The sequence below is a fragment of the Rattus norvegicus genome, chromosome 11, assembly GCF_021556685.1.
Source record: "Rattus norvegicus strain SHRSP/BbbUtx chromosome 11, alternate assembly SHRSP_T2T, whole genome shotgun sequence".
NCBI lineage: Eukaryota > Metazoa > Chordata > Mammalia > Rodentia > Muridae > Rattus > Rattus norvegicus.
The window spans coordinates 69645114-69672629 of record NC_141544.1 but is presented as its reverse complement, the minus strand read 5'-3'; the positions used below and the strand labels follow the sequence as shown (position 1 = coordinate 69672629).

Sequence of the window (27516 nt, the reverse complement as noted above, 5' to 3'; positions counted from 1 at the left end):
CTTGACCTTAACCCCATACAAGGCTATTTAGAATTTTGTCTCCCAGGTAGTGCGTTTGTGTTGTGTTAAGCCACTCATTTTGGAATTACTGGGGTTAAAAACAGCAAAAGTGGTACACAGTTTGTGCTTCCAGCATTGTGTATGGGCTTCTAGACTAGATAGTAACTTTCAAGAGGAAATATTTATTCTGCATTTAAAGACTGAGGAAGGCTGTACACACTTTAAAAAAAAAAATGGAGAACTTTCCAGAAGTTCATTGTGCTAAGGAAATTTACAAGCATGGGCTGAAAATCCATCAATAACCCTCTTCAGTTTTGAATGGAGATCCAGGCACATCCATCCGTCTTGGGCATGTTCAGAGCCTTACTGTACAGTTTATCAGTGAGCAGCAGGAGAAGAGAGCCAATGGGCTGAAAGTAACCCACTTAGTCAGCTTCCTCTGTCTTTGCCTCACGGCTCTGCACAGGAAATCTATTGCTGTGTCAAGTCCCAGAGAAGTTTCTTCGCTTCCAAGTTACTAGTCAGACCAAAGCACGCTGAGTGGAAGGAGAGGGCAGGGAAGACAGGACTGCTCCCGGCTGATGGGTTAAGAGGTGGGCTACCACGCAGAAGCCAACCCGAGAGCGGAGGGATCCTGGTCATGGTCACCGCTGCTCCCCTACCTGTGAAGAGAAAGAGCACCGAGTGAGCCGCTGAAAACCAGAAAACCGAAATGCTCTGCTTTTGGAGAACTTCTCACGTAGCAGTACTCTTGATCTGGGGGGTCTTCGCGGCTGGTGAGTCTGAATTTTCTCTAGGTGAATGGCTAAGGGAGACCCGTTCTGTGCAGCATTCAAGACTTGCCCCTTTTCGCTGGGCAACGCAAGTCAGTTTCTGTTGTAGAGACGAGCATTCCTCCAGATATGGGGCTATCTCATCACCCCTACTTTCTGCTTTGTCTGATTTATTTTGCTTCGTGTTCTATAATTTCCTCCACGGCCGCTTCCTCATCTCCCCTCCCCCTTTAGGACGAGGCAGAATAAATGAAATTCATAGCAATTAAAGTGACATGGGTTCTCTGACTCTTCTTGGGAAAAAAAAAAAAACAAAAAACAAAAAACCAAACAACCGTCATTTCTGGTATCCCATCTAAGTCTCCTTTGCCAGCAGTGTGAGTTCGGAATATACCGTTTTTGTTTGTTTGTTTGTTTTTTTCCTGTCGCTTTCCGTGACTGTGGGCTTTTGCATACAGTTACACTGGTGTATCTGTGATGCATATTCGCCTTTATCTTGGAGGTATGTGGGCTCCGGAGACACTTTCTGAATTAGGAGGTACGCTCCTCGGCGTCTGGAGTTTTGTAGGAGTTCAATAGAATTTGGGGCTAACTGTGAGGGTGTCCTGATTTCACTGTAGAAGGTAGGTGGGAGTTGATGTAGGAGGCTTTTTCGTGTTTCGCTTTTAGTAGCTGCAACAGCTGCAAGGGAATAGCACAGTTAGCTCTAAAATTTACCATTTAACAGTTTAAAGGACACACGGTGTTTCTTTCCTGTCATCGGAATTCCTTTAAAATCATATTTTTTGTCTATCTTGCAGAAAAAGAACATCACACGATAATCTTACTGGGGAGCACACATGAAATAGCTATGATCTGCTACTGCACCCTTCTGCTGAAAGCTTTCAGTTATCTGTTCTCTTTGATGTGCATAGCAAGCCACTGAGGTAGGGATGGGAGAAAGGAAGCTCTGTCTCACAGAGATAGAACCCGAAGCATAGGGAGGTAACATGATCTGTCCACAGTAATAAAGGACTAGTAGCCTACTTATTTCTGTGAGCACCAGAGGACATTTGAGCGAGCAGTTTACCTGTGTTGCTTTTCACTAAGGCGAACCACCCAGTGTAGCACAGCTGAAAATGCTAAGCTAATATTTGGTTATAATTTGAATGGGGGAAAGAGTGTCCTGAGTCTTTCGTTTCTCTAGAAAGCGCTTGAAGTCTGTGCAGGATCAGTTTGACAGGGAAAGGCAGGCAGGCAGGCAAGGAGCTGTTTGTGTTGGGTTGAGTGTTAACTTGTCGGACAGGACAGGAAAGCAGCAAAAATGGAAACAGAACAGAATTTGAATTTGGAAGGCTGAAAGGTTCATATTTTTAAGGTTGTGTCTGAACATAAGTTGGAGACACTATGGTCACCAAGTCTCTGAAATCCAAGCTGGTACCAGAAAACCATCAAGTGTTTAGAATGCAATTCAGTAAATTACTTTATACACATGCTTGGGCATGAAATGACTTAGAGTGGTGAGCTGAAAGCAGCCAGGGCTGCGACTCCATGGCTTTGATTAGTGCTGCTGTGGACAGGAGTAGCTTAGTCTGTGTAAGAGCCATTCACACAGGAGAAAGCGTAGAGCACCAGGGTGGATGATGGGATGGACGCTCTCGTTTTGCCTGTTTACTTTTGGAAGGTACTTTAAACTTCAAACCCGGTGGTGTTTATTTAATAAAGCACTGGAAGGGAAGTTATCAAGAATCTAAGCTCTCTCTCTGTCTCTCATGGCTGCCTGTCCTCCACTTTCACAGATGGTGGCATTCCTTTCTCCTCATTTTGTCCCATTGACTTCTAAGTTCTTACATTCAACGTGAAAGTTTCATGTCCCCACTGAGACCATCCCTTTTATTGAAGTTGCTGGTTTTGCCAGTGTGAGTTTCTAAAAATGAAAAGGAGCTAACTCTTCTGCTTTCTTCCTTTTCAGATGTTTTACTCACCTTCCTTGCCTTCCACTAGGGGGCAGGTACCAACAAGAGGAGGCACAGTAAGACTTAATATGAGATTAAAGGCAACATCAGAAAAGCAAGGAACAGGCCTCGTTAACTTAGCCCTCTCTTTCTTTTTTAAGTTTGGGCTAGCTGTAAATCTGACAGTTGGCGTAACACATAGGTTTGCTTTCTTTTGGACATTTATGCTCAAGATTCTGGTGAATAAGAATACTAAGAGGGGAGAGAGAGGGGGGATGTATGTATGTATGTATGTATGTATGTATGTATGTATGTATCTCGTGTGCAAGAATGCTGACTAAAAGCTTCCAGCAATCTAAATGAGGGAGATGATAATAAAATGAAATCCTTAAGGAACATTGGAAGGCAGAAAATATCGAAGTAAAAAAAATGTGAAGAATTAGTAAAACCGTAGGGTGTCGATGGTGTTACAGAAGTGGCCTGCACCTGCAGGTTTCAACAGACATAGACAAAGAAGATAGATGGAGAAGGAAATTGGGAGGCAGGGTGTGTAACAGATCAGGAGGTTCTGTGAGACAATAAGATCTAGCTTGCAATGCTAGGAGTGGGTATTTAGACTATTATTTTCAGTGATAACTAAAATTAACTTAAGGACAATGTTAATGTAGTTCTAATTACCAGTGAAAGAAAAAAGCTGTGAAGATAATTAATTTTTGCTTATGTTTGATTGTTGGGAGACATGTTCTTTGCAGTCCTTGTGATGCCCTCTGGTATCTACCCCCATCCTTCTTTCTCTCTCTTCTCCTGTGGAGGTGGGGATGATTTACAAGGGTTTTCGTTGTTGTTGTTCTTTGTGTTTTTCGCATATTTTGTAAATTATTTTTTTCCATTTTTAATTACTTCATAGATGACTTGTTCTCTGACCAACAAGGGGATTTCTGGGCCACATGTCCTTTCTCTCTAAAGCTGTGTGCCAGCAGTCACCAGTCACGGCTTGCCTCTTGGGCTGAGTAAAACCCAATACATCTTTCCCTCTCACTGTCTTTTTACATATTATGCAAATAGGAAGAAATAAAAATAATGCTGTGGAAAAAAAGACCCAGCTTGCAGGAACAGTGTGTTATATAATAAAAAATAAGGCTGCTCTCTGAGGATCTTTAACGGATATAGAATCTGGATATTGTACTCTTGATGGTGAGGTCATCTGTTAGCTCGTAGAGAGAAGCCATAATCTCAGGCAGTAGTTTTGGAGAATGCGGCAGCAGGATCCTGTTGATTGGCAGTGACACTTTGTAAAGTGTTCCCTTTGAAGCCGGAATCAGGAGTGTCTTCACAGGGGTTCCTACAGGAGAAGGTTCTGGGCATTGGTGGACGAGAAGGGAAACCATAGGGGAAGGACATGAAGGATGGACATGCCTATCCATGCTGGGGAGAATGGAAAAATCCTGTGTTTGTAAGCCACCTATGGAGCAGATGTTCCCGCAAAGCCGATACAGACAGGCAAATGAGAGATGAAGCACTAGGAATGCTTGTATTCCGGTCAGGGGAGCCATAATTATCTCTGTGTAATAGAGAGCAAGCTCTAAGAGGAGATGGGAAAGGAGACAGTGTCACCCACAGACTGCATGCTTAGCCTTACTTAACTAGGAGGGAAGAAAAGGCTCTGAGCTTGAGAAATTAGTTGATACAGATGTTAGATACAGGGAGGCCAGCTGGACATGGTTAGAACAAGGTGGGATCAATAAAGGTATCCATTGTGATAAACTACTTCTCAACATGACCAGGTGAATTTCGGCTGATGTTGCTACCCAGCAAAGCCACCCAGCGGCCATTTGGCTTCATCTTGTGTCTGAAGGAACAATCTATACAGTTGTTAAAACGTTAGCAAGGCCAACAAGCTTTTGCATTCCCCTTCCTTGATGTTGCTGACTCCCGCTTGCTAGCTCCTGACTAGGTCTAGAGAGCAGGACAGAGGGTGTTGTATAGCTTTGGACTGAGTGATGCTAATTCTCCCCAAGAAGCAATCGCCATCCATCCTGTTAAGAAACAATAACCACCACAAATACATGGGATTTTTCATGAGAATTGGCTATAATCTACGCATTTCATTCTCCCCCAAGAACTGATGTCATGCATGCATTAACACTAAGCAAAGATTTCAAGGTTTTCACACCTAGAATGTGGATGCCGTGCATGTCTGAAAATCCAGGCTCCGTTTGTTCTGAGAACACAATCTTATTTGTGTTTAAGGGAGGCACCTAGAGAAACGCCGGCACAGAGGCACAAATAACACTTCTTCCATTTAGAAAGAAGTAGTTTTCTTTCAGTGTCACTGCTGCTCTGAACCATGGATGCTGCGGTGCGTTTTCCTGGAGTCAGACTTTGATGGGGTTTGGTGTGCAAACATTCCTGCATCTCAGTCACCACTCTCAGTGGGCACAGTGGGGATGAGCTAGCTGGGCTTTTTTTTTTTTTTTTTTTTTTTAAATTAACTTGAGTATTTCTTATATACATTTCGAGTGTTATTCCCTTTCCCGGTTTCCGGGCAAATATCCCCCTCCCCCCTCCCCTTCCTTATGGGTGTTCCCCTCCCAACCCTCCCCCCATTGCCGCCCTCCCCCCAACAGTCTAGTTCACTGGGGGTTCAGTCTTAGCAGGACCCAGGGCTTCCCCTTCCACTGGTGCTCTTACTAGGATATTCATTGCTAGCTGGGCTTTTGAGAGATTCCACACTGATCAGAACGCCACCTTATTCAGTTATTAGGTGGGCTGCCCTGGGAAGGGCTTGATTTTGAGCAAAGAAACCAAACCATCCTTTGAAGTCCCTAAAAACGGAAGGCTGTCTACTGTTCTGTCATGCACAATCCCTGAAGGGGATTCTGAGTGGCACATTCTAGGCTACAGTGGCTGCCTCCCAGGTTCTTCATTCCTTCATGAAATTCTGAGCCTCTATCCGGTATTATTCTCCAAATAAATTTTATAGCTTTAATTTTTCTTTTACTTTTGTCTGTTAAGAAGTTCTCTCAGTTTTCTTTTTTTTTTCTTTTTTTCTTTTTTTCTTTTTTTCTTTTTTTCGGAGCTGGGGACCGAACCCAGGGCCTTGCTCCTGCTAGGCAAGCGCTCTAACACTGAGCTAAATCCCCAACCCTCAGTTTTCTTTTGTGAAAAGAGTTAGCTATTTTGTGTCTGGAATCTTATTTTACTTCCATTATCAAATCATATATATGCTGGAGATGTGCAGAATTATGGGTTAAGATTGATCTCCCCTCCCCTTTAGCACTAAAAGCTCTAGTGGAGAGTCAGCCTGCCTCTCACATCATTTCTCTGAACTTAATCTCTGATCTTCTAGGGCTGTTTTCAACATTTAGTCCATATTGCTGGGGTTTGGCCACATTTAATCTGTCTAGCTGTGGTATGTTCATCTATAAGAAATTGCTTAACTTCTTCAGATGCAATTTCCTCATGTACGGAACAAATGGGTATGACAATGTTAGGAGATTCAGAATTTTTAAACAGGAAGGACTCAAAGACACCTCTGTATTAAATTCTCCCATCTTTTATGTGGGCCAATAAAGACTATCAAGTCTTTATCAAGGAACTGCTGATGAGGCCGTCTCACCTTTCAGTGGATGAATCAGGTTGAAACAGCTCTGCAGTACCAGCAACAGAAGGGAAAGAGCCGTGGCAAGAGTCTCTGTGTGTCTGGGAACCCCTGGTTTTAGAGGTGATGCACTGGAAATGAAAGTCACATTTAAGAGAGAAGCAAGGGCAATTAAAGACTTGAGATTGATAAGGAAAAATAAGTCACAGCTAAAGTGAGGTTTGGTCATTTGGTCAGACAGTAAGCAAGGGAGTGTTCGGCCATGTGCCGGTACTGTGCTCTGTTCTGGTGATACTTGATGAGAAAAGATGTAGCAGGGCTGGGGAGGTAGTTCTGTGGCAGAGCTTGGTCTCCCATGTACAAGGGTTTAAACTAAACCCCAGCCCTTCAAAAAGACAGCCACAGACCCTACTTTCTTGGAGCTTAGAGTCTGGGAGGGAAGATAGCTGTTATACAAATTCTTGCAAATAATTCAAGAACATAAAATATGTAGGGGAATTACGAGCTGGCATAAAAATGTAACCGGCGAGTCTGTTCTTGTCTGGGTGTCAGGGAGACTGCCCAAGGAGGTGACAGATAGGTGGAGATGGCAGAAGAAGGGCTGTGAGATGAGCTCTCTGGGCTGGTAGAACAGTATGCATGACACACACAGAGAGCTCAGGTACAATGGGCGTGAGGGGGCCAACTGTGTGGAGATGTAGCAGAGATTCCGGAGGGTGGGAGGGGTAATGGGAGAAGGCACAGAGAAGAGAGTAGTTTGTGAAAGACCTGTGAATGGTGGTGCACACACACCTTCAACTTCTGTATTTAGGTGGGTGAGGCGGGTGGTGTGGTCCACCTAGACTACGTAGTTAGAGCCTGTCTCAAACGAGCAAGCAAATAGACAACATGGCTGGTTGGTGGTGGTGCAGGCCTTTACTCCTAGCCCTCAGGAGGCAGAGGCAGGCAGATCTCTGAGTTGGAGGCCAGCCTGGTCTACAGAAAGAGTTCTAGGATAGCCAGGGCTGTGTTGTCTCAAAAAACGAAAACAAAACCAAAACTAACCTACTAGCTTGCTAGCTAGCTAACTAACTAACTAGCTAGCTAACTAGCTAACTAGCTAGCTAACTAACGAACATGAAGGAGCACCTGACTTTTGGAAGAATACCCACACCAAGGTGCCCAGGGAGAAAGGTAGCTTACAGAGAGGGTATTGGAGTAGGCAGGGAAGGAGACAGAGAAGGAGCGCAGGTGTTGTGGTGGAGGTGAAGAAAGGGGCTTCGGAAGGAGAAAGTGACCGTGCGTATTGTTAACTTAGAGAGCAAACCGAGAGAGACACCCCAAAGATTAGTAAACATATTTAGGAGTGGCACCTCACTAGCAGCTCGTGTCACTGTCGACTGTGTGTACTCCAAGAGGTTTCAGCAAGGGAAGCTTTTAAAGATGGAAAAGGAAGGATTACACAGGGTGTTTTCAAACTATCCTCATTGCCTGCAAGAATTTATGACCTGACTGGGCTCTGTCCATATGTTCCCATAGTTGTTGCATAATGGTTTTGTTTCCTGTGTAAGGTAGCAGTGACCTTTATGCACAGTTATACAGAGCCATGACAGCTTTTTTTTTTTTAACCAGGCGTAAGCAATAATGTTCTGACTTTATTTATTTAATTTAAAAAATGAAATAATTAATACAAATAATTCCATTTTAGTTCTAACTTCCACAGTCTAAAAAACCAGCCAAGCAACCCAGGTGCACAGACACTGTGGCGAAGACCCAATTTGCCTATAAACACGCTGGTGGCATCGTGATTGCAGTTTGAGTAGAAGGCGGGAGCGCAGTCAGATTGCTACTACTGCTAGGGAAGTAAGTGGGAGGAAAATCGATGGTGAGAATCTATGGTTAGGCAGCAAAGGAAGGGGAAGGGAACTATAGCAAGAGGGGAAAGCAGAAGCTACCCCCACCCCCAAACCCCATCAGCAGTGGCAAACCTGGGAGTGTATTCAGGATACTTATCTGAGACAATGTGGTGACTCAGTTAAAGTATCTTTTTGATCTCTGTGTGTTCATGCAGTTTTAAGGTATTTAGTAACTACCTTTTTTTTTTTTTTGATACAAGTTGAAGTGGTAAATACTGGCAGATTCCAAATGATTAAGTCTGGCTAGTTTTATTCCCAAAGCAAACCTTAACTTCCTTCTTAGCTGTTGTCCAGGTACTATTGTAATCCTGTACTTTTACGCTGTGACACACAGAACCAGGTAGTGGTAGCACATGCCTTTGATCCTAGCATTTAGGAGGCAGAAGCAGGCAGATCTGAGTTCAAGGCCAGTTTGGTCTACAGAGTGAGTTCCAGGACAGCCAGGGCTGCATAGGTAAACCCTGTCTCAAACAAACAAACAATCAAACAACAACTAACAAGAAGAGGAGGAGAAGAAGGAGGAGGAGGAGGAGGAGGAGGAGGAGGAAGAGGAGGAAGAAGAAGAAGAAGAGGAAGAAGAAGAAGAAGAGGAAGAAGAAGAAGAAGAGGAAGAAGAAGAAGAAGAAGAAGAAGAAGAAGAAAAATGCCTCAGTGAGTTTCCTATGGAGCCTAAGTTGCTAGGGACACTCAGGCTTTCAAAGGTCCAGGCATGTGGGCTTTCATGAACCTAGGTGATTATGGATAGAGTTGTAGTTAAGAGTTCTACTCTAGGTCTTTTTTTTTAATTAAGTCTTTATGCTACCTAGGGTATCCTAGTTATTCCACAGTCAAAGGACAGTAGCTCATTTCTGATGAACTCATCTTCAGTGTGGACTTTAACCTCCCAGTAGTAAGGCATTTGAGACCTTGCTCCATTTATCCTAGCATACCTAGGGCCCTGCCAGCTACCAAACACTCAGCTACTTAACTTGAACATCCTTACTGCCTCATGCATCCGTAAGCATGCCTTCTCCGGTCTTTTCTAAAGGAAACCACTTTGCTGTTTGCCTCACACTCCTTCAGTACCTCTAGGATCCTGGTTTCTCAGCCAGCTTTATTTATTCATTTCACTTCTATCTCTTTCTATCTCGAAGCACACTTTGTCTTCCCCTGTCCTTAGATGCTTCCTAAATCCCCAAGCACCAGCTGTTGCTCTAGCTCTGTCCCAAGTCTGATACGCACAGGAAAACAAAGTCAAGGTCTCAGAGCTCCCATCTTTATCTAAGGCAGAATTCTTGGCTAAGCCTCCATTTTGTGTATTCCATCATCTCGGTTCTCTAGGTCCCGTTCAGGTTGGTTTCCAACCCTATATCTCTACTAAGATGGCTTCCCTTACCGATCTCAAGGGTCATCACTGAAATGCTTGTTGCCAAGTAATACAGCTCTTACTTCAAAAATTTCCTCGTTTAATTTGATCTGCATCCTTCGTATCAGGAGATCTGACTTCTGGACTTCATGACACGACGATTGCTTTCTGCTCTGCTGCACTGTTTCCGTCAAGCTCTTAGCCTCCAGCAGAGCCCTAGGTGCACACTTCTAAAGGTCTGAGTTTGACCTTTTCTCTACTTTCCATACCACAGATGACACTTGGCAGATGATGGGTTTGAGCTAGCTTGCAGCCACTCTTGGTTAGTTCCTATCACATTTTTAAGATCTTAAACTAGCTGCCACTTAATGGAAAACTCAGGAGACTTTGCTGCAGATCCTTAATCTAGATTCTAGAGTTGTTGGGAGGGTTAGGTCCAACAGAGTAACTGGCGTTTGTAGCACAGTTTGTAGTTGAAAACATTTTAAGATGAATTATTTTATAGTTTTCAAAGAATTTTCACATGCATTGTTTTATAACATATAGTTAGTTTACGTTATAAAACAAACTCTACGGATTGGCATTTTGGCCATTTTCAGGTTCAGAAATAAGAACCAATGCTGGATTTAACATTTTATTATGTGTCTTTGCATATGTGAATCTGCATATCTATTTAGTATGTGTCCATTGGTGTCCCTTACGGTCATGGATCATGTATATACATGTCTATAGTATTTGTCTTATGTCAGTGAGCAAGTTTCTCTCCATTGGCTAGCTTTGATTATTTGACAATTAGAGGCCTTTCTTTCTTTCTTTCTTTCTTTCTTTCTTTCTTTCTTTCTTTCTTTCTTTCTTTTCTTTCTTTCTTCCTTCCTTCCTTCCTTCCTTCCTTCCTTCCTTCCTTTCTTTCTTTCTTTCTTTCTTTCTTTCTTTCTTTCTTTCTTTCTTTCTTTCTTTCTTTCTTTCTTGGCAAAGCCTTTATTAGCAGTTGGCACAAGTAGTTGACAAGTAGCATAAATGACTCCTTTGCTGTGGAAACTGGAATAAGATTTGTTATTCACCACAATTAGTGCTTGCTTTCTAAATTTTATCTATTTATTGAATTTGTTGTTTGAATTCTTGTGTCTTAAGATTTGTTTCCGTAAATCAGAGAAAGAACTGGAAGAGCTTGAAGGGGCTCGAGACCCCAAAAGTACAATAATGTCAAGCAACCAGAGCTTCCAGGGACTAAGCCACTACCTAAAGACTATACATGGACTGACCCTGGACTCTGACCCCATAGGTAGCAATGAATATCCTAGTAAGAGCACCAGTGGAAGGGGAAGCCCTGGGTCCTGCTAAGTCTGAACCCCCAGTGAACTAGACTGTTGGGGGGAGGGCGGCAATGGGGGGAGGGTTGGGAGGGGAACACCCATAAGGAAGGGGAGGGGGGAGGGGGATGTTTGCCCGGAAACAGGGAAAGGGAATAACACTCGAAATGTATATAAGAAATACTCAAGTTAATAAAAAAAAAAAAGATTTGTTTCCGTAATCATTTTTTTTCACGTCTTTGTTTTGGAAACTATCTGGGTATTTTATTTCATCTCCAGGTTCCTTCTGATTGGTAGAATTATTCTAGCAGGTTGTTAAATCTTTTGTTGAGGCATTCACGACTTTGTCCCGTTTTCTTTCATTTGAGCTTTTCTATTGTTTTCAGATTGGTTGCATACTTTCTGTATATTTTCTGAGAAAAATTAGCCTTTGTTCATCATAAATGCTGTAAACAGTCTGCACAATTTTGCTTGGCAATCTTTTAATGATAATTTTTTTGGGGACCATACAAAGGGTATACGTTCTTGAGTTAAATATTTCCGTATTTTTATTTATGGTTTCAGCTTTCTGTGGGGGTTAGAAAAGTTTCTGCTTAAAGTCAACTGTCCCATTTTTCCTGGAACTTTCTTCCTGGTTTCAGTACTTAAACTCTGGCACCCCAGGAAGCCTCGTGGCTCTAGCAACAGAGTGTCCTAGCCATCAGCAGTCTGTTTAAGATTAAAAACCACAAACTACTCATATTTTCCTTCAAGGCTTTAAAACATTACATTTAAATATTTCTTTCCTTCGTCTGAGGAGTGAGGTAGGAACCTGATTTTATTTTTTTTCCATGTGGCTAGTTATGTTTTTAAAATTACATTCACTAACAATGTAACTAATCACCCTTGCCTACCAAAGCTTAAGTGCCACTAATAACGTTAGATTCTCGGCTCTCACATGTGTAATTAAACAACTGAGGTTCTGAGAAACATGCGTGAGATTACAGGGGTAATACATGAAAAGTTAATTTATTGTTTGATCTTACGACTCAGATTTTGATATCTTCTTTCCTCTGTTTTCGCTGAAATTTTGGACTTTATTCAAAGCCTTGTTATTTAACACCTAGATAAGTGTCTGCCACTAAATCAGTATTTCTACTAAGGAAAGATAATTCCATAAAGTCTAAGACTAGGAAACAAATCCCAGGTCAGTTGTGCCAGTTAGGCAAAGAATATTAAAAATATAACAAACTAATTTGTACTTTTTCATTCACGTGCAATTATTTAAAGTTTCTCCCATGTTAATGTATACTATGTTGTATAATACACGGCATCTGTGAACACAAAGGGATATTTATATATTAGGGACCTAAGTAAATTAAAAAGTAGACTATTATGAGTCTCCCCGAAACTCTGTTGTGACAGCAGCATATTCTCCTGAGGAAATCATTCACTTTGCACAAGTATTGTTTCTTTAATTGTTTTTTCATCATCACATATATGCACAGCTGTATATGTATACACACACATATATATATATGTACACACACACACACACACGACTGAATAATATAATATCTTTTAGTTTGTTGTGTGTTGTGCTAACAGGAGTATTGAACATTCTATTTATAATGGTTTTCAATTGCTCAGTGCAGATGAGGCATCTCAGTTTACAGGGGAGTCTTTTTCTTCTTCTGGATTGAGAACTAAAATTCCTGCATCCCAGGAAGTCCCTTAAGCCTAGCAAAGTAAGATTCTACTCATCATATATGCTGGTTGAGAGTCAAAAACCAAAATCTTCCCCCTTTCTCTCACCCCCCCTTTTTTTGTTGCTATTTTTGTTCTTCATGTTTAATTTTCATATGAGTGGTGAGGAAAATCCATGTTTTTTGCATGTATGTGGTTTATGTGCATGTGTATATTTATGAATGCTCTGTGTGTGTGTGTGTGTGTGTGTGTGTGTGTGTGTGTGTGTGTGTGTGTGTGTGTGTTGGATCTTCTGGCTAGCTATTACAGACTTCCATCACTTTCCTATCAGAGTGTGAAAGCCATTGTATCAGAGTAGAATGCCGTGAAGTCATTTGGATGATGATAATCTTAGTCTGAGAACCTCTGGAAAATTGGCAATTTAATCCCACAATTCAGTGAGTTTTCATCTCATTCCACTGATTATTCAAAAATATCTCAGAAGAAGGACACTTTTCTAACCCACAGCTGTAACACGTAACTTATTAATGTAGCAAAGTACTCACTACGTCACAATTAAAGTTGCCACCTCAGCCTTTACTTGGGCCAGCAGGTCTCCACACCACAGTGACCACGAAAGCCAAAGTCACTCTGCAGCAGAGCTTAATAAAGGTCTTAGTATAGCTGAATAAAGGTGTCTGCCAAGGCAATCCGAATTTCTGGATCTTTGATGATGAAGAGGGCATCATAAAGTTGCATTCATTTAAAATAAAACCTTGAGCCTGGTGTACTGGCAAACACTTCTAACCCCAGTTCTCGGGAGACAGAGGGAAGTGGGTCTATGTGAGTCTGGTCTATGGAGCAAGCTCCAGGGCAGCTAACATTACAAAGATGAGCTCAAAATAAGTGAATAAGTAAAAGAAAATGAAACCTTGATTCTTCAAGAGACGTGTGTCTGTGATTACAATGGATTTACTACCTCAGGTTGCAATGTGCTTTTGTATTATACTTCCTACTCCTTCGTAAAGTAAACGACGACATCCTATATTTTCAGAAGGGAAAGCAGTACGCCACAATTCATCTAATTATATAAAACATTCAAAGGAAGACACAAAACTCCCATCTCTCAGATTCTTTAGCCTTTAGACATAACTTCCTGCTTCACCCCCCAAAAGCTCAGCTCGGAGTGTATTAGATTAGCTTTGAAGGGTGGAAAGAAAACAGTTACAGACCTTAAAATTAATTCGCAAACACAGAAATCCTTTAACTTGGTTTTCCTTAGACATTTCCACTAATTCCGATGGATATATTTTGTGTTAAATTACAAATGAAGATGACAGGTTCTGAATTTATTATTATTTTACAGTGATACAGTTATGAATTTGTAGATGCTTTTTTGTAAAAAAAACTAGTTTAGGTTGATTTAAAAGTTTTATTATAAAGTTTGTTTATTAAATTTCTGCTGTTGTTTTGTTTTTCAAGATAGTGTTTCTGTGCATCAAAGTGTCCTGGAAGTCACTTTGTAGATCAGGCTGACCTTGAACTCAGGGATCTACCATAGTGCTGAAATTAAAGGTGTGTGCCACCATGCCTGGCCATTTATTAGATCTTTAACCAGAAGTTTACATTCCTCTAAAAGACTTGGTAAGGAATGAAAAGGAAGGAAATCTTACTTTTTTGTTTCTTATTTTCGTTATTTTGTCTTTTTTTTTTTTTTTCATAGCTGAGGGCCGAACCCAGGGCCTTGCACTTGCTAGGCAAGCGCTCTACCACAGAGCTAAATCCCCAACCCCTGTTTCTTATTTTTATGCACTCGGAATAATAAATGACTGTTAACAGCTGCTTATGTATGGCGTACTCTGTGCTCTGTCTGAGCTGACCATGGCTCCCAACCAGGGCTGTTAGCCGGGAGGTTTCAGAAATGCCTTCCTTCAGGTTTTTTTTTTTTTTTTTTTTTTTTTTTTTTTTTTTTTTTTTTGTGCTTGCACTAAAAAAATTGCAACATTTTGCAATGGATGAAAATTGTTTAATCTTACAAGGAAGTCATGAGCTGTTTCTGGCGGCCTTTTCCTGTCACTGAGGAAACCTCTCTCCAACTCCCGGTTTGCACAGTCATGCCTTAGCAGTGTGTCCGGTGTGTGGGCTGCATCTGCTTGCTCAGGCAAATGACAAAGATGATTTGGGAAAGGAAACTTCTGCTGCTCAGAGTTACTAAGAAGTTTCGCTAACAGTAAAAACAAAAGGCATTCTCCTTTGACGACTTTGACTTAAGTGGAAAAGTTTTCTTCCCTCCGAAATTTAGACACTTCTTTTGTTCATCGCCAAGGTCTTTGTCTTGTGCTTGTTTGTGTAGCTGTATATGGTGATAGTACATTTGTTAAAACGTAGGTGTTTCTTTTCTTATCTTTTCTATTTTTTGAAACAATGTTTTATTCTTAAATTAGCTTATAGACCACCAAGTTCCCAGGTGGGATTTTTTAAAAATACATATTCCATTTCGGTTTAATAACCCCTGCTCCTCACTCTTCTGCCTTCACCAATCTTATCCTTCCACTTTATTCTGAGCAAAGTCTTATATGTGTATACACTACATTTCAAATAGCTATCCCTCCAGGCTGATTCCAGTCCCTTGCTATGGTCAAGAGGGTAGCGACAAGCACCATGTACAGGGTCCTTTGTGTATATGTTCAGGAGCGATGTAGCTGGCTCATGTGGTAGATCCATTTTCAGCTTCTCAAGACCCTTCCACACTGATTTGCACAGTGGCTGCCCTAGAATTTATTTATCAAGAACAGGTAATGGCACCTCTTTCCTTATAGCTTTGAAACATTTATTGTCATTTATTTTCTTGATGGTGGTCATTCTGTCCAGGTTGAGGTGGAGTCTTCCCAGAATGTGTAGTAGTGCATTCCTTTAATCCTAGAACTGTGGAGGTCAAGCCAGGTGGATCTCTGTGAGTTCGAGGCCGGGCTGGCCTACATAGTGAGTTCCAGGACAGCCAGGGCTCCATAGACAAAAATTTTTCCTCAGAAACAAAATGAAGGAGAACAAAAATAGTTTAGAATAATTTTTATTTTTGTTTCTGTGTGTTTGTATGCTCTGTGAGTTAAAGTCCCTGTGGAGGCCAGAAGAGAACATTGGCTCCCCTGTAACTGATGTGGGTATATCCTGGGCCCTGAACTTAAGTTGTCTGGAAGAGTAAGAAGGACTCTTAAATTGTGAGCTATATCTTCAGCTCCTAATTTTTTTAAATCTATATTTATTCTTGTTTGCACACGTGAGCGTAAGTGTGTGTGTGTGCACATGTGTGTGTATGTGTGTGCATGTGTGTGTATGTGTGTGTGCATGTGTGTGTGTGTGTGTGTGTGTGTGTAGCAGGTGTGCAGGTGGAGGTCAGAGGTCGACTCATAAAGACTTAGTTTTCTTCTTCCTCCATTTGAGTCCCAGGATAGGACTCAATCTATCTAGCTACACCATTCCCGGGGCTTGTCCTGCAGGAATCTAAGTCAGTATACCACACAGATGCTTGCACATCTGTGTTTACTGTTACCCGATCCACCACAGCCTGCACATGGAAGAACAGATAAAGAAAGGAAGGAAGATGAATGAAATTACATCACATGCCATAAAGCACATGCAGCTTGGTATCATGTTAAATGAAACATGTTAGACTGTGGAAGATAAACATCTCGGGCTTCTTTCTCATGCAGAATCTAGGTATTTAGGTATATGCATACATGTGTGGAAAAAGAGGACCAAAGGAAGAAATCTGAAGGTGGAATGTCAAACCGAGTTATTGGGAAAATAAAAGCAAAATCACAAGTTCATTCATATAGCATCTATATTTAAACATGTCTATGTGTGTATGTGCGTACATGTATATGTATATGTACATGTATGTATATTTGACAGGAAAGCAGAAGGGAGTCTATTTGGAGAGGCCTAGAATAGACCGAGGCAGTAGAGCGGAGCAGAGAAAGGTCTAATGACACATATGTATGAGAATGCTTTAATGACACCTATTTTTTATGCTGACTCAAATTTTAATTAAAGATACATGTGTTTTGTATATTGTATCTCATCTGTCTTGTCTCATTTAGCAGAATCATTTTGTTGATCATCAATGTTGATTGTTTTTCTTTTTGGTATTGAATAGCATTCCACAATATAGTTTATACATTTATTTATTTTAAAATATTGAACATATTTACTTATTTTGAGAACTTATAGGGTATAGAACTTACCTTTTGACAATATATAGTGTATTTTATCATATTTAACCCGTCCCTGAGTCCTCCAGGATCCCTCTATCCATGTTCTCTTAAAAACCAAAACCCAAACCCAAAACCATTGACTCTAATTAGTACTGCCCACATGCACATGGGTGTAGGGTCGTCCATTGGAGCATCGTCAACCTATCTGGGCACTGCACCCTAAAGGAAGCACACTGTGTCCCTCCCCCAGAAGCTGTCCACTGTTAGCCTCAGCTAGGTGTGGGGACTTCCGTGTTCCTTCCCTCCCACACTGGGATTTCTTTTTATTTTCTTAATATTTCGTATAGTTTTCATCTTGTTTTACTGATTTCTGACCAAAGGTGGTGGTGGTTCTTGTTGTTGATGATGTTGATGATGGTGGTGGTGGTGGTGGTGATGATGATGATGATGATGATGATGATGATGATGATGATGATGATTTTGTTTTCAGGTCCTTCGGGTGAATTTTAAGATGAAAAACCCCTAGTATTTAATGTTTTAATTTCCTTGTGGGTACTGAATTAGTTGCTCATCCCACATTTTCTTGTATTTCTGCTTCATCTGGTCAAAACAGCCTCTAATTTCATTAGGGATTTCTTTTTTAACCAGAGTCATGCATCACAGTGTACAGTATCTTCCTAAATATGCGATGCTTTCCTAAATATCTCATTTTCACTCATTTTCAATTTAGTTATATTCTGATTAGAGGCCATCCTGTATGATTTGAAGCTTTAAAACTTTTTTTTTGTGTGCACTTGAATGTGATCTAGATCTAAAAAATAACTCTTAGTTCAGTGCTGCCTTGCTCTCTTTGTTGCCAAAAGATGTCTGATCTCATGTCTGATCTCATGTCTGATCTCAACACTGGGCAGCAGGTAGAAAATATGAGCAGTGAAACACATCGTGAGTTGACAGTGATATTTTATCCAAACATAGAATTTAGGATTGTTACTGAAGCTTACTCATTTCATATCTGAATCTAGCTCTTTTTAAAAAATTAATTAATACACTCCAGATTTTATTCTCCTGGTTCACCCTCTGACTGTTCCATATCCCATACCTCCTCTCCACCCCGTCTCCAGAAGGATGTTCCCACCCCACCCCACCCACATCACCCACTCCACCCACCCCACCAGACCTCTAAACTCCTCGGGGCCTTCAGTCTCATGAGGTGCATCTTCTCTGACTGAACCCAGTCCTCTGCTGTATATGTGTTGGGGGCCTCATATAACCTGGTGTATGCTGCCTAGTTGGTGGTCCACTCTGAGAGATCTCGGGGGTCCAGGTTAATTGAGACTGCTGGTCCTTCTACAGGGTTGCTCTCCTCCTCAGCTTCCTCCAGCTTTCCCCTAATTCAACCACAGGGGTCAGCAACTTCTGTTCATTGGTTGGGTGCAAATATCTGCATCTGACTCCTTCAGTTGCTTGTTGGGTCTTTGGGAGGGCAGTCATTATTGGTCCCTTTTTGTGAGCGCCCCATAGCCTCAGTAATGGTGTCAGGTGTTGAGGCCTCCCCTTGAGCTGGATCCCACTTTGGGCCTGTCACTGGACCTTCTTTTCCTCAGGCCCCTCTCCATTTCCATCCCTGCAGTTCTTTCAGACAGGAACAATTAGGGGTCAGAGTTTTGACTGAGGGATAGCAACCCCATCCCTCATTTGATGCCCTGTCTTTCTGCTGGAGATGGAATCCACAAGTTCCCTCTCCCCACTGTAGGGCATTTCATCTAGGTCCCTTTGAGTCCTAAGACTTTCTCACCTTCGAGGTCTCTGGTATATTCTGGAGGATCCCCCCAACCTCCTTCCTCCTGAGGTTGCCTGTTTCCATTCTTTCTGCTGGTCCTTTTCCCCCAAACAATACCAGATCAAGTTCCCCTCTCCCCAACTCCATTCCCCTTCCATCCCCTGTCCTTCCCTCCCTCCACCCCTTTGTGGTTGCTTTTTTCTCCCTCCCAAGGGGGACTGAGACATCCTCACTTGGGACCTTCAACTTGTTGACCTTTTTGAGTTCTGTGGACTGTATCTTGAGTATCCTGTACTTTTTATTTTTGGCTAATATCCACTTATTAGTGAAAACATACCATGGATATCCTTTGGGGTATGAGTTACCTCCCTTAGGATGATATTTTCTAGTTTCATCCATTTGCCTGCAAAACTCAGGGTGTCCTCATTCTCAATAACTGAGTAGTATTCCATTGTGTAAATGAACCACATTTTCTGTGTCCATTCTTCTGTCATGGGACATCTGGGTTGTTTCCAGTTTCTGGCTATCATAAACAAGGTCAATATGAGCATAGTGGAACATGTGCCCCTTTGGCATGGTGGGGCATCTTTGGGGTATATTCCCAAGAGTGATATTGCTGGGTCTTTAGGTAAGTCTATTTCCAATTTTCTGAGGAACTTCCAAATTGATTTCCAGAGAGGTTGTACTGGTTTGCAATCCCACCAGCAATGGAGGAATGTTCCTCTTTCTCCACATCCTCAACAACATATTTTGTCACCTGAGGTTTTGATCTTAGCCATTCTGATTGGTGTGAGGTTGAATCTCAGGGTTGTTTTGATTTGTATTTCTCTGATCACTAAGGACTTTGAACATTTCTTTAGGTGCTTCTCACCATTCGAGATTCCTTTGTTGTGAATTCTCAGTTTGCTTCTATAACCCATTTTTTGATTGGGTTGCTTAGTTTTTTGGTGAAAAGCTTCTTGAGTTCTTTATATATTTTGGATATTAGCCCTCTATCAGTTGTGGGTTAGTGAAGTTTTTTTTCCCAATCTGTAGGATGCCGTTTTGTCCTATTGACTGTCCTTTGCCTTACAGAAGTTTTTCAGTTTCACAGGGTCTCATTTATCAATTCCTGATCTTAGAGCATAAGCCATTGGAGTTCTGCTTAGGAACTTTCTCTCTGTGTCAATGAGTTCAAGGCTCTTTCCTAATTTCTCTTCTATTAGATTCATTGTATATGGTTTTATGTTGAGGTCCTTTATACACTTGGACTTGAGCTTTGTGCAAGGTGACAAATATGGGTCTATTTTCATTTTTTTACATACAGACAGCCAGTTAGACCAGCACCATTTATTGAAGATGCTTTCTTTTTTTTCTTTGTCAAAGAAAAAAATGTTTGGCTTCTTTGTCAAAGATCAGGTGTGTGTAAGTGCGTGGTTTTACTTCGGGGTCATCAATTCCATTGATCAACCTGTCTGTGTCTGTACCAATCCCATGCAGATTTTATTACTATTGCTCTGTAGTAGAGCTTGAGGTCAGGGATGGTGATTCCCCCAGCCATTCTTTTATTATTAAGAATTGTTTTCATTATTCTGTTTTCTTTTTTTTCTTTTTTCTTTTCTGGATGAATTTGAGAATTGCTTTTTCAATGTCTTTGAAGAATTGTGTTGGGATTTTGATGGGGATTGCAGTGAATCTGTAGATTGCCTTTTGTAGGATGGCCATTTTGATTATGTTAATCCTGCCAATCCATGAGCCTGGGAGATTTCTCCATTTTCTGAGATCTTCTTCTACTTCTTTTTTAAGAGACTTGAAGTTATTGTTGTTCATGTCTTTTACTTGTTTGGTTAGAGTTACCCCAAGATATTTTATATTATTTGTGACTATTGTGAGGGGGGTTGTTTCTCTAATTTCTTTTCAGTCTGTTTATCATTTGTATAAAGGAAAGCTACTGATTTATTTGAATCAATTTTATATCCAGCTACTTTGCTGAAGTTGTTTATCAGCTGCAGAAGTTCTCTGGTAGAATTTTTGGGATCGCTTATATATACTCTCATGTCATCCGCAAATAATGATACCTTTATTTCTTCTTTGCCAATTTTATCCTCTTAATCTCTTTTTGTTATCTTATTGTTCTAGCTAGCTCTTTGAGTACTATATTGAATAGATATGGGGAGAGTGGGCATCCTTGTCCCCAATTTTAGTGGGATTGCTTCAAGTATCTCTCCATTTAATTTGATATTGGTTGTTGGTTTGCAGTAAATTGCTTTTATTACGTTCTCACATCAGAAACCATCATTCACCATGATCAAGTAGGCTGCATTCATCCCAGGGATGCAAGGTTGGTTTAATATATAAAAAATCCATTAATGTAATGCACTATATTAACAAACTCAAAGAAAAAAATCACATGATCACCTCCTTAGATGCAGAAAAAGTATTTGACAAAACACAACACCCCTCTGACTCTCTTTAGGTTGTACCAAAGACTGATCCCTAGTTCTGCATGTTAAGCCAGTACTCTACCACTGAGCTTCATCACCAGCTCTTTGTCTGTCTTACTAAAGAAATGCATGGTATTGACCTAAATACTTAGATTTTTATTTTTAACTTGAGAGTTTTTATTTTTGGATGAAGGAGTACTATACACATTTTGAGATAAAATATGATGTTTTGACTCAGGTATAATTTGGCTATCCATTTTAATTAATTGGATCAAATATATTATATTATATATTTTATAAATATATAATATATTAAATATTTTATAAATATATATTATATATTACAGTAAATTATATACTTTCCATATGATGAATGCATTCAAATCCTTTCTTCCAACAATTTTTAGATACTCAGTTACACTATGTTTCTATTGTCATCCTAGAGCACTGTGGTGTTCTAGAGACTCACTATTTGCAACATGGTACCTACTGAAAAGATCTTTTCTCTTCTCCTTCTAGACTCTGGTTGTCACCATCTACTCTCAGTCTTTCTAAATAGCTTGTTTGATTTATCTCATAGCAAATATACTCACAGTTTACAACCAGAATCAAGCACTGTCATCACTATAATTTTCAATTATTCTGATTTTGAAGTTATTGTCATCAAGTTACTAAATTCTGCAGGAGGCACAAGGTCAAATCTGATTTTTAAAGTTGTTTGGAAGGGTTCCTGTACATGTGCTTATTCAGTAACCGTCAGGCACACTTAGATTTATTCCATTTAACTTGTGGTTTTAGGTTTATAAATAATTTAAGAATCATTTAAATGTTTTATGATTGTGTAAAATGGTTATTTTTTTTTACAATCAGACCTACGAAAAATAAGTTATTCATAAATACTGATTTCTACTTCTGCTCTCATTGTTATCTTCTCATTCTTGAAATTCTAAGCAAGAAAAGAAGACAGAAGATATACATACCTACTATTCCTTTCATCGTATGGTAGATTATAGTAGAATGTTAGACGTTCTTTTACATACCATATTTTTCTATTAAATAATATATTGTTTACTTAATAGAAATATACAGAACCATTCCTCACTATTTGAAAAGGTTTTCGTTGTACCTCAATTTAGGGATGTACCAAACTGTTGACTAATCTCCCATGGATGGATATTTGGGTTTCTAAAGACTTGCTATTGTATACAATATTGCTAGGAACAGGCTTGTACAAATATTTTTTCTTACTATTATTTATGTATCTTTGGGATAGATCCCCAGAAGAAGGATTTACAAGTCAAGAGAAGGATGCATGAGTAACTTTGCTGCATAATGTTAAATTTCCTACTCTTAAAGTTGTGAAATTTCATTCACCTCCCCAACAGGATATGTTCTCAAATGATTATATTTTGCCTGTCTCAGAGATCAGAAACAGTATGTCAATATACTCCTAATTCGCATTTTTTATGTGAATGTTAAGTATCTTCCCTTGTGACTAAGAAACATTGTTTATTTTCCTTATAAACTTGATCATGCTTTCAGACCATCTTGCTATAAAACTGTGTTAATTCTTAGTGTCCATTTTTTTAGCAGAGATTATTGGCAAAATAAAAGGGGTCATTAAAATGTTTTTTTTTTTTGGTTCTTTTTTTTTTTTTCCGGAGCTGAGGACCGAACCCAGGGCCTTGCGCTTCCTAGGCAAGCGCTCTACCACTGAGCTAAATCCCCAACCCCTTAAAATGTTAATTAATACATAAATGTCTTTAGGTCTATTTCAGGCAGTCATATATCTAGTTTGCAAGCCACTGTTCTACATAATAAACATGTGGAAGAAGAAATATTCTCTTGGCCCTCACAACATGGCAAGGGAGTATTGTACTGGATCCTTGAGGTTTTAGGATTATCTTAAACCTACCTCCCTACCCAACTGTGCCCATTTACACTTAGAATTAAAGCTGTCCATTCTCAGCTCTGATTCCAGCTACCCATCTGTTTTTGCCAACACTGACTATCCGTGGCTCTTTAAAATACCCATTTGTTTCATGCTATCTTTTGTTTTTATAATTGTTTAAAAAACCCAATTTTATTCCTAAGTTCTAATTGTTAAAAAATATTTTTGGAGTCAAGGATGCTCTTTAAAGGAGTTATTTTTTCCAAAGAACCAAGACAAAGAAGCCAGGTTAATGACATAATTCTATATGACATATGTACCGGAGTTGTGCCTTTTCTACAACACTGGATTAAATAAACTTGTCCGAAGTATCGTTTTATCACAGACTTGGATGCCTAATAATTTTCTGTTTTCCCTCTTGTGTCCATGAGGACATGAACCAGCTTCTTCTCCTGCTCTTCTCTGTAACCAACCACAGCTCCACCCAGAGCACTAATCAGAACACCAAGTGCCCTAGGGACTAAGTCCCCCTCACTGAAAGTACAACAGTTCTCTGCATAAGGCACTAGAGCACGTGGACCTGACACTCTGTCTAGAGAGACACTGCCAGGTTCTCCTTTTCTTCACCTGTACCAAGTTTCAGGTCCTTCACATGAATTGACCCGCACCAGATTTGCTTCAGAGCATCTGCATAGGATAAAGGAAAGTGAAGTCCTTAAATCTCTGTTTCCACCTCTTTTCCCATCATGTGCATCTCACATTCTTTAGAGAATGGTAGATGTACACCATCTTTTGTTGAGCTTCATCAGATTGATTCTGAGCTGGCCCTACTGTGAGGACAATGTGGTCTTTAAGCTGCAGTCTTACTATGCTGTTCAGCCTTGGCAACTTTTCACCCGGGTCCATCGTCTCTGTTCCATTTCCCACACAGAAAGGGGGGAGTCTGTGATGACGAGGTCTTTCTTTATGTCTGATGATTGCAGTTCTTTTCTGCCCTGGAGCTGGTCTGCAAGAGTTCTCAGAAAGCCACTCAACTTCCTTGTTACGTCAGCTGGGGTTTCCACATTCATGAGCATCCACTTGGACATTCCAGTCCTTAATGCTACATCTTCCTTTGCAATGTCAAATACAAGCCCCGAAATGGAATCCAAAAGGCAATCTCCCCATGAATTGTTCTGGTTGGTACTAAGAGGCGAATAGAGTGGGCCAGGCCTGAAGGAGTTTCTGTTTGATGAATGGTCCCTCTGGGGAAGTACAACTGATCACCAGGCTTCACATGTGTTGGTGTGCCAATCTGGTTGGTCCTCAGGCTCCACACTGTACTCATGTAACAGGGGCACAGTTGGGGAGCACCCATGTTTCTTTCCCTTCGGCTGTAGGATAAAAACTTCAACATCGTAATGTGGAGGAAGTCCCTGAGATACTGCAGGAGTCGTGTACACATTTGAGCCTACTAAGGAGCCAAAGTAACATTCCAGCTTTTCTTGGATTCTCCAGAGCTCATCCTTAAATCTCTGTGATTTATGAAACTGAACTGTTGCCCTCTTCTGATCAAAATATTTTCTCAGCTGAAGAAACTGTGCTTTTCTATCCTTATTTAAAACCTCTTCTTCCCACCGATGCACCGGCAGACACTGACATCTCTTCATAGTACAGCCCTTGGTTACAGAGACTCCTCAGATCTGAGAGGCTGAACAGAGACTGGTAATGTACAGCCAGCGAAGGGTCATCCCTCTGAATGAGAAGGGGCTTTTGTTCCCAGAATTCCTTGAAAAATGTCTCTACTTTGATGGGTGCTATTAAAGTTGCAAAGAAGCTACTGGGGCTGTCACAGTTTAATACAGAAAGCATATTGGGTAGCTCCTCCTTCACCTGCTTGCAAGGAACAGACTCTTCTTCGTCATCCTCTGTGGGCTTCACTCTCTTTGGCATTGTTCACAAGTAGGGAGGAAATGCAAACCAGGCATGACCCATCTGTAAGTTGACTGGGCTCCAGTGTCATGCTCTCTTCTAAAATAATTATTTATCTTTGCAATTCTCTTTTCTTAGAAGTTCCACTTTCTAAGACTCCTAAGTCCCAACTCACATCTCATTTCCGATCCAGAAGCTTTCCCATTCTCTTGTCCTCACAGTACTCACTCTTGTCCAACACCATGCTTTTGAACTGCAAAAGGTATGACACCAAAAACATGCTTTCATCATTGGTCTGAAATTTTACATTGTAGTTTTGATAGAGCTGTTTAATTTCCAGGACCTTACAGTCTTGTGGAGAGGGAATAGTTATTAATTAAAAATTTAATGATCCTTTTATTTTGCCAGTAATTTCTGCTAAAGAATTGGATACTAGCAATTAACACTTAGAACTTATCTCACAAAATGTTAAATTGTTAGGCATCTACATGTTACAATTTTAATAAAGGAAAATCCCTGTTTGTTGTTCTGGTTTCATGGTAATAACCAATCAACACCTTACAACCATATTGGAAATGCTTTCACAGATAATTAAGAACATTTTTTACACTTGGAGATAACACTAAATACCTATGATCCTGGAAGAATAGTTATTGGGCATAAAACAGGAGAGCGGGGAGGGAAGCAGAAGTGTCAAACAAGGAAGACCAGGTTAGAAGTTGATGCTAGGGCAAATTGCTCGTCTGTGATAATGTATGTATTTATTAGAATTAACATTAGCCCTAGCTATCCGAAGAACATAGCAAAAAGGTGTTAAATTCTGCTATGAAAGGTCTTATTTCACCAAGATACTGAGGAGCTCTACTGCAGCAAACATAGTGGGCACAATATGGCCCATTTTACTTCATGCCTATTTTCTATTTTTTAAATACAGAGTTTTTCCGTGTAGCCTTGGATGCCCTGGAACTTATTCTGTAGACCAAGCTGGCCTGAAACTCAGATCCACGTTCCTCTGTGTTCCAAGTTCAGGATTAAGGAAGTGTGCCACTACCACCTGGCTTGATGCTCATTCTTAGCCAAAGCAAGACAGTGTTTGGTGTTCAGAGTGTTTGCATTATTGGCTCTCAAATTCCTTTATGTGCAGTTAATGTTTATGGACTGTTTCTATGGTTGCACCAGCCTGCACTTGCCTGATCTTATCTGATCTTGTAAGGTAAGAAGGGCCATCCTAGTCCGTACTTGGATGGGGCATTTTTTATGTTTATTGTCCATTTGCATTCTCTCTCTCTCTCTCTCTCTCTCTCTCTCTCTCTCTCTCTCTCTCTCTCTCTCCCTTCCTTTCTTTCTTTCCTTCTTTCTTTCTTTCTTTTTTTTTTTTTTTGAGAATTGTCAGTTCATTTCAACTCCTTTGTTAACTGGGTCAGTTGACTATTTTTTGTTAATTTTTTCTTTTGAATTTTAAAAATATTCTGTGTACCAGTTCTCTGTTAGAAATATTGTTAGCAAAGAGACCTCTCCCATTCTGTAGGCTCTTCTAATTTATTTCCTTTGCTATACAGAGATTTCTTAATTTAATGGAATCTCTTTAGTTTATAGTTGGCTTTATTTGCTGAGTGACTAAAGCTTTGTTTATTATTGTATCTTGAGTGTTTCTTATACTCTTTCTTCTAACAGCATCAGAGTTTCAGTTCTCATATTAATATTTTCGATCCAGTTAGAGTTGATTCCTGTATGAGGTAAGAGTTAGGGACCTGTTTTCATTCATCCACATATGGCCGTCCAATTTTCACAGCACACTTTGTTGACAAGGTTATTTTTCTCCCTTGTGTAATTTTGGCATCTTTGTTAAAAATTAGCTCCATTTTTTTTCCTGTTTTGTTTGGCTTTTTTTTGCTTAGTTTTATTTTTACATTATCTTATTTTTGACTTTTTATTTTTAGATGTCTACTGTTTGCATTCTTTGAGAGAGAGCAAGAAAGGGTGTGGATTTGGGTATATGTGCAGGATCTAGGAGGACTTGGGGAAGGGGAACCACAGTTATAATCTATTTTATGAAAGAATCTACTTTCAATTGAAATCAAGCAGCTGTAGCTTTGTGGTTTATGATGCACCCTCTATTCTAAGGAAAGAAAGAAAAAAATGTCTTCTTCCATCATCAGCCTCTCCCTTGTCCACTCCCTTTCCAGTCCACCATAATCCCACTTCTTTCAGGTCTTGGGTTCATTTTGCTTTCACATGCAATACCCTGGTCACTTACCTCACTGTCCCTGGCTTACTCTGCTTAATAACATGTCTCCTGATTCCACCCTCTTTCCAGCTAATGACAGATTTTTGTTGTCTTGTCCTTTAATGTTCTTAATTGAAGATTTTCTGTACTTTTGTTGTCTCCTCTGATATTTAGCATAGGCATTCTTTTGCTTTTGTTTGAAATGTACATTTATAATTAGACCATTTTACTATCAAAAACACACTAGCACTGCATAGTAGTGTAGGCACCTCAGGCTGACTAACGTCTACTCTTTCTTTCCTGTGTCTTTAATTGTTGCATGGAAAGCATGGAACTCTTATAGGTCAATGCGTCAGAAACCAAGCTTGAGGTTGGTTTATGACTGTTTTGTTCTGTTTTATAAAGCAGTGTATGTAGTCCAGACTGGCTTCAAATTCACAATACGGCCAGCTGCTCTGACATTCATGATTCTCCTGGCTCCCCTCTGTGCAACCACACCTGGTTTTGGACCATTATAATTGTGAACGATTCTACAGAACTCAAGGAA

At 40.3% G+C, this 27516-nt stretch overlaps 1 protein-coding gene and 1 pseudogene across 5 annotated transcripts in view; one reads left to right on the top strand and one right to left on the bottom strand.

The window, feature by feature from the left end:
• Positions 1–473: 473 nt before the first annotated feature.
• The window catches only part of Cd200r1 (CD200 receptor 1), a 34233-nt gene continuing 7190 nt past the window's right edge, over positions 474–27516 (top strand). For 3 of the 4 annotated variants that reach the window (XM_087576860.1, XM_087576858.1, XM_087576859.1), the window contains exon 1: positions 474–776. In XM_087576860.1, the coding sequence (XP_087432986.1) occupies positions 713–776 (64 nt within the window). In that variant the 5' untranslated portion in view covers positions 474–712. The remainder of the gene's footprint in view (positions 777–27516) is intronic. The other variant, NM_023953.2, reaches the window with a different exon arrangement.
• Positions 23397–26861, bottom strand: Riox2-ps1 (ribosomal oxygenase 2, pseudogene 1; annotated as a pseudogene). The gene has a single exon (XR_015633443.1). The product of XR_015633443.1 is annotated as a ribosomal oxygenase 2, pseudogene 1 (transcript).